General features: G+C 42.6%; 1 protein-coding gene across 1 annotated transcript in view; it reads right to left on the bottom strand.

The window, feature by feature from the left end:
* The window catches only part of NELL1 (NEL-like 1 (chicken)), a 295,750-nt gene extending 288,508 nt beyond the window's left edge, over positions 1 to 7,242 (bottom strand). The window contains exons 1-2 of the mRNA XM_009886260.1: positions 7,230 to 7,242; positions 5,963 to 6,091 (exon numbers count right to left, since the gene is read on the bottom strand). Of these exons, the coding sequence (XP_009884562.1) occupies positions 5,963 to 6,091; positions 7,230 to 7,242 (142 nt within the window). The remainder of the gene's footprint in view (positions 1 to 5,962; positions 6,092 to 7,229) is intronic.

The following is a 7,242-nucleotide window of genomic DNA, read 5'->3' as shown; positions in this document are numbered from 1 at the left end:
AGCCCGGCGGCGGCGCGGGCACTCAGCTGCCAGCCCGGGTGGGCGGTGGGCAATGTCTGGTAAAAAAAAAAAATATTAAAAAATCAACATTCCTTTCCTTCCCAACAGTGCAAGGGTCGTCGTGTGCTTGGCCCATAGCGCATGGAAGAGTGGGGACGCTGGATGCCCAGAGACTCTGCACCACTGTCGTCCCGAAACCTCCCAGCCAGACGGAGTATTTGAGGACCACCAGGCACACAAAAGGTACTGGAGCCACTCTCTTTTCCGACAGCTGAAAGTGGCACAAAGATTTCGAGCCACCCATGTTGTGCCTTCCTAATTTCTCTGCTTCTGTAAGGGGTCTGCTCTGTAAAAACGATACTCCTCATACTTAACATTTGTTATAAACATCCCAGGAGGCATCCCACAAAAAGCAATGACTCTCCATGCATTATCTCAAGTAAAGAGGGACCAACGCCCTGAACTCTAAAATTAAAGTTTCTCTCTCCTCCTCACTGCACACCTCCCTGCTGCCCACCCCAGGAAGGGTAACTGCAAGTTTCCTCCTTGAGCCGTTATCTGCCTCCTCTCATTCCATCCCTGGCTCTTTTCCGAGCTCCGCAGCTCGCACACCTTGCTCATCACACTGGCGTAACTCAGCTTTAACGCTTGAAGTGGATTAAAACCTCAGCCGTGGCACACAGGTCACTGAGACTCGGGTGAGAAGACGCTCACACGCTGATGAGCGAAGGCAGCCGCCGGCTCACCCGGCCTTGGAACTTCCCGAGCGCACCTCAGTGCTGAGCTGCTGCCCCACACACACAGCCAGGGCATAACGCGTCTGTCCTGAAGACTGTCGTAGCAGAAGCAGAGCTAACATTCCCGATATAAAGGGTATGTGCTGGCTCTTAACAGCAATATCGAAACTCTTGGACTTTGTACCACAAAAGCTGACTTTTACGACCTGGACTCCTGGAGCGGGATCTGGAAACACCTCTACTCTCTTAGCGAGGAATCAGCAAGGAGGAAAGTGTCTAAAAATAATAAATAAAGTAATCAGGATCCATAACACACAGGAGGAAACATCAACAGAGGGATGTACCACACCTGGAAGCTCAAGCGAGTCTGGTGGGAGTCACCTCTACCCCTTGGGACTGTAGCTTTGCTCTCTCTTTTGGCCTGAAGAAGGATGGCCCTTTTGTTTCAGGAACTCAACAAGATTCACTCTTTTCTCACAAAACCATTGCCTTTCTCTGTGCTTCAAGATACTTATTCTTTCAGCTTTCCTGTTGGAGCCACGATTGTATGGAAAAAGAACTCAGCAGTCACCGGTACAAAACAGGAAGAAGGAGTGTGACTGAACTCTGTGCTGCAGGAGCTGCGGGCCAGGTGTTTCTCTTATAAATCCAGTGGTTATTTAATACAAGTAAAGAAATGGTCAAGGAAGAAAGGAGTACATGTAGCTAGACTTTTAACAGTACTCGGTGGTCTAAGTTACTGAGTGCTGTACATAGTATACATAGTAAAATGACCGTTCCTAATTTAAAGACTAAGTCGCCAGATTGCTAGGAAAGGAACAGCAAAGCCTTAATAAACTTCTTGGGGCAACTGCTTTACAAGTCAAGGCTTTAAGCCTCTGTTAGTTCAAAAGAGATGTTGAGGGAAGAATTAAGAAGAAATGGGCATAGCTGACAGGTTGTAAAAGGGATCAAATTTTACTTCCCCAACAAGAACTGAGCACAGAACAAAAGTCAGACTGGTTAAGGTAATCACATAATATAACAGCTAGGCTAAAAATTGGGCTCAGCCTACCTAGAAACAGGACGACCAGTCAAGCACCTCATCTTGCCTTATTTATAAAGAGAGCCTTTCTCTGCCACCGAACTCAACATCCTGCTGAGCTTTCCACCTACAGGGTCTTGTTTTGACCTGCTTCCCTGCTATCCAAAACACAGAACAGAACCAAACCTCACTAATTGAGCCACAGCTCAGTGTTTCTTAATGCACTAAAATTTATACTGCAATCCCGTTCCAGGAATTTCAGTATCATTTTGTCATGTTTGTAAGATACTATTTACAGATGTCTTTCACACAACATTTGTAAGATGTTATCCTAGAACATTAGGAGGGTGATTAATACTTTCAATGCATTTCTTTGAGGTAGATTTCCCATCCACCGCCAGAACTTTCCTTGAATTCTTTGAAACACTTGTTGAAGATGATGAGATCCGGGGCCAGACACCAGGATTCTGGGTGCCCAGTTCCCCAAGAGTACTCTAGTCAAGAGTCTCCACTCCCCCTGCTTTGTCCCTTCGTGCTAGAACCACCCATCTGCACACAAAGCCTTCCCCCTCCCCCCAACTCTTGTTCATATAAATAAAAGATAAATAATTGTGACATCATAATGTCAGGGATCTTCAGAGTTAGACTGTTGGCAGAATTGCACTTAAAAGTTAGATATCTACATTTCTTCTAATCACACTGTCAGCACTCACACCGCTTTTTGGATTCCCTCATCCACATTTCACAGAGAATGGAGCTGAAACACAAATAATGGAACTGATCAATCAAAAAAAAAAAAAAATCTCAACTATTCTTAATCAAAGTCCACGCCCAACAGGACCCTTCAGATGACAACACTTAATGATAGGTTTCTACGCTTTTCTGAATTAGGCAGAGTTTTGCTTTCCCAAAAGCAACACGCATCTCTCAATTGCCACTTTGCTTCTATCGTGCTGTCACACAATTTGCAAAGGAGCTGAATTTGTTTCTTTGCCTGTAAAGCTGCTTCACACAGAAATCTGAGTTTCAGCTGTTACTACCAATATTATTATAAAAACAGAACACTCCACTGGCTTCACTAAGGTTGTCTTGGACTGAAATTGCTAACTCTCCAGGGAAAAGAGTTCTTCTACATTTTTTCTAGGATAAATCAAATCATGACATCACTCCCCAGAAACTTTGTAACAAACACTATGTCACTTAGGTAAGAGAGCTCCTGACAGTAATCAAAAATCTAATTAAAAATAATAGTTTCCCTTTCTTTTGTGCATGTCTTCCCATCATCCCCCTCCTTCATTTCCTCTTTTTGCCTCTAAATGCAACTGAAAGAATGCCAAAAACTAACAAAGCTTTCCATTTCAAAGAGTTTAATTCATAGAAAAAAGAATCTTGCTGAGGAAAACAATCCATATTTTCACTAAAGCAGTACACGTAACTGTCTGGGTTGGGAAAAAAATTACCATTTCTCTACCTCAAAGATGTTAACTTCCAGGGACACACAAAGGAACACTCTCGATACAAACAGCTCTGGCAATGCCGTTTCAGAAAATACATCTTACAAGACAGAAAACGATCCACAGGGAACCTTTGTGCAAGCTCAGAGCCCTGTTACGTTGCTGTAAGGACACTGCCAAAGGCAGCGGGCAAAACAGTCCCTATGAAAACACGCCAAAGAATACACTCTCAAACTCTTCTTCTCTTTTCTTAAACTAACAAATCCTCAGTGGTGAAAGCAAACGAGTGAAGAGGTCTTCTAATGGGACTCCATGTTCAGCCATCAGCCTGCAAGGTGAGGTCCTCCCCTGCCCAGAGCCCCAGAGGCAACACTGGAGCAGTGTGGCACAGCGAGACACAGCATGCATTAACTACTCACATTCGGTAAGAACTCATCAAAGCAAAGCTTTGCTGAAAGGACCGCGTCTTGGAGACTGGAATAGCTGGTCCAAGAGGATACGGTAATTTTGAAACGAAGCACTAGCTTCCACAGTCTTTTCTCTCCCCTGGGGGCGTCGTGCTGGCTAGTTTTTTTGTGCATCTCTATGGGAAAAAGTATTATTTCTAACTTAGGCATCGCAGTCGCCCATACATTGCCCTGAGTTCTATATCAGTTTTACTGTACGGCAAGATAAAAATCAAAATTAAGTATCTCCCGCTTCCAGCCAAAGGACCTGGCGCACAGCCAAACTGTGGTTGTAAAGTAAGTCACCTCTGTTAGTAAAAGGGAATTCATACAGCTGCCGACATACTGATGACATTTAACAAATAACAGATATGCACGAGAAGGGAAGCAGCCAACGGAGCAGCCTCGGACTTCCATCCCATCTGACAGCAGCAGCAAAAGACCCCTCGCAGACCTCTCTCAGGATGCAGTAATAGACCAAAGGTCTTCAGTCTTCTCCCAGCCCAAGGGCTGATGAGCTTAATGAAGAGAATAATTCTTCCCAAGCCACGTTCCAAGAAGTTTTAGACTTAGAGGCAATATCCAAGCACAGGGCTATTCCTGTGTGCATTAGCAAGAAGAATTTCTGTTGTGGGAGTTAAAAAGCAGCTTTGTTTACCTAACTAAAGACTCTGAATTGCTTATTCACTTCGTATGGTGAATTTTTGTTCATTGCTTTCCATGAACACCTATCTTCCAATTTACGTGCTCATGTGAGTTTTACAAGCTCTACCTTTATTACACCAGTCTTCTCTAAGTTTTTAAACTACAGGTGGGGTCCTCCAAGGAGGACTGAATATCCATAACATCTTCACCATTAGCCTTTTAAAGCTACTTTCAGCATCAATGGTTTCAGTCAGTGCCCTGAAAAGCACATCTCGGTCGTCTTCCCTGCAGCTCTGACCACCAATCTGCGACACGTCACCATGACAGTTCTTCAGCGTGGTTGCCATTAGCTGCATGGAATAGCAATTGGAAATACTAAAATATTTTAAGTCAGGCCATTGCAGTCCTTAGAGGACTGACTGTCCTTTAGTATTGTTTGTCCATAATACACAAACCTGGAGTCACGGCTATCAGGAGAAAAACAATTGATATCTTCAAATTAATGCCCTTCTTCTGGACATTAATGTGGGAATCGTTGAAAATCACGCTACTCGTCGTATCATAGAAGATCAAAAAATATGACTCACACTGATTCCTGAGAAGGTCTCCAGAAGTGTCTCTGCTCTGACTCCTAAACTGGCCCTGGTCAAATAAACTAAGAATGAAGATTACAGATCTGATGCTTTTATTACTTACAACAAAGTCAGTTCGCATTGCAGATCCAGAACTAATGCTAAATGAGATCATAGCTGTTTGCCTCTGAGAACAGCTACAGAGGACAGACATCAAAAAGACACTAACATGCACGCTTCAGCACAGAGTAAAGCACAGTAAAGAAAAAACAAACATAGGAAGTCTCCACAATAAAAATGTTCCTAACTGTGCTTTAATGTGCATGTTAATTGATGTAAACGTCTTTCTCACCCAATAAGGATATTGTAGCAACTCAGTGCTTCCATCCCATGGGACACTGCCTCTTAATCTAGACCTTACTTAAGTCCGTGGTAAAACTTGCTAATTCATCCAGAATTTCACTCACTAAAAATACCAAAAACCCCAACACTATTTAAAAAACACTTCACAGGCATTATCTTAGAATACTGAATGAAAAAACTCACAATTCAAAGTGACTTATTCTGTACCTGGTACTCAGCTTGGACAGTTAAGTGCAATACTGTTCAATTTTCTCACTTAACAGTTTTCACAGCGCTGAGGAAAGACTTGCTACATGTTCCTAATCAGTGTCAACACATTAAATGCTTTCCCATAGTTACATAGTTTCAGCTGTGTCTGTCTCTGCATGTGTACAGTCACAGAGAGAAAGTACACAAGAATACAACTGAGTCCATGCCTTGGAACCACTTTGACATATTTAGTTAGAAATAAATATTGGGAAGCATTGAAAACCTACACAAAAACACTTCCCCTAAAGATCTCTAACCTCAACTACATGACAGCACACTAAAAAAATAAATAAATAAATAAAAATGCCACATGTATTTCAGGAAAGTAACAAGGACTACTTCCAAAAAATAAAAATAAAAGAAAGCAACAGCTAAGTAAGACCACCATTGCAGGGAATCGGTTAGGCATCAAAGCTCTTATGAGCTCATGCAGGCAGAAGTGAGATAAAAGAATTGAGGACGTTTGTCTTACCTTGGAATAAAAATGCTTTGCTGGCGTTGTGTAGTCCTGACACTTGAGTTACCCCAAGGGTTGTATTCACGAGATCCAGTTCTGTGATGATATCAATTTGTAAGTCAGGATCCATTCCAAATCCTACAGCTGTTGGAGGCACAGAGAAAAAGAGAGTTAGATCAATTTTTATTTCAAATCAGGTAATAAAAAAAAAAAGAACAGAGAAGAATATCTAGTGCAGATATTTCTTGTACCTTCATACACACGCTGTAAACAGTAATTACTTATGAGACAGTAACTCCACTGCAGGAAAGAGAAGATATACTTTTCCAATTCTTTCAATTAAACTATTTCCTTTCCACACATTTTAATACACATGAGTTAAAAGATTCTAAAACAGATACATTAATCCAGCATCTTCACAAGGCTAAAGAGTAATAAATAAATAAAAGCATAACCACCTATGCAAAAAGATGAAAAAGATTTGCAGCATTCATCTATTGGCTACACGATTTCCAAGGAGACGCAAGAACTGAAAATTCCTCTCACACTTCATACCTAGCTGCGACTCACAGATCAGGCCCCACAGCTCACAGTCTAATCGCAATCTATTTTCCCAACTGGACACAATGACCCTGGAGAAGATACAGTAGCAGGGCAAAGGATGCTACCCAGTAATCCAAGGGCGTTGGGTGACTCCCAGAACTGTTTGATATTGCTTTGGAAGTACACCTCCGTCTTTCAGCACAGCCGGTGCCTGTGAAGCGTGCCAAAGCCTCCCTACAAGCGGTAGACATTCATTCACCTGAACCAGCAGTAGCACCTTCTGGTCTGCAGGAGCATCTGCTGGAGAAGCACAAATCTAAACCTACAATTTAGAAATGGCTTATGCCTGGGGAAAAGACTGGGCACTCCTTGAACTAGCAGGGACCTGAGGGGATTGACAAAAAATACACAAAATACACACACTCAAGCAGTCTGAAGTTGCTACGTTCAAAAGTACAGGGCAACTTGATGGTTATAGCACACCAAGTTCATTAAACACATCTCTTTTTTCCTAGGGATGGGACGAGGCCAGCTTGACCATGGTATCTCTCTCAACATAACAGTAAGCGTGGCATGAGATCTGTGCCGGTCAACTATCTCATGGGGGATCCAAGCGCTTTCCTAATGAAATTTTTCACTAACATCATTAATAACAGGAACAGGCTCCAAGAATTAAATCCTGACACAGCTGAAGTGAATGGTAAAAGTCCAACTGAATTCTGTGGAGCAAGGACGTTACCTGTAAAGCACAT

The sequence above is a fragment of the Charadrius vociferus genome, unplaced genomic scaffold, assembly GCF_000708025.1.
Source record: "Charadrius vociferus isolate BGI_N301 unplaced genomic scaffold, ASM70802v2 scaffold115, whole genome shotgun sequence".
NCBI lineage: Eukaryota > Metazoa > Chordata > Aves > Charadriiformes > Charadriidae > Charadrius > Charadrius vociferus.
The sequence above is the reverse complement of the archived record's forward strand: the minus strand, read 5'-3'. Positions and strand labels throughout refer to the sequence as shown.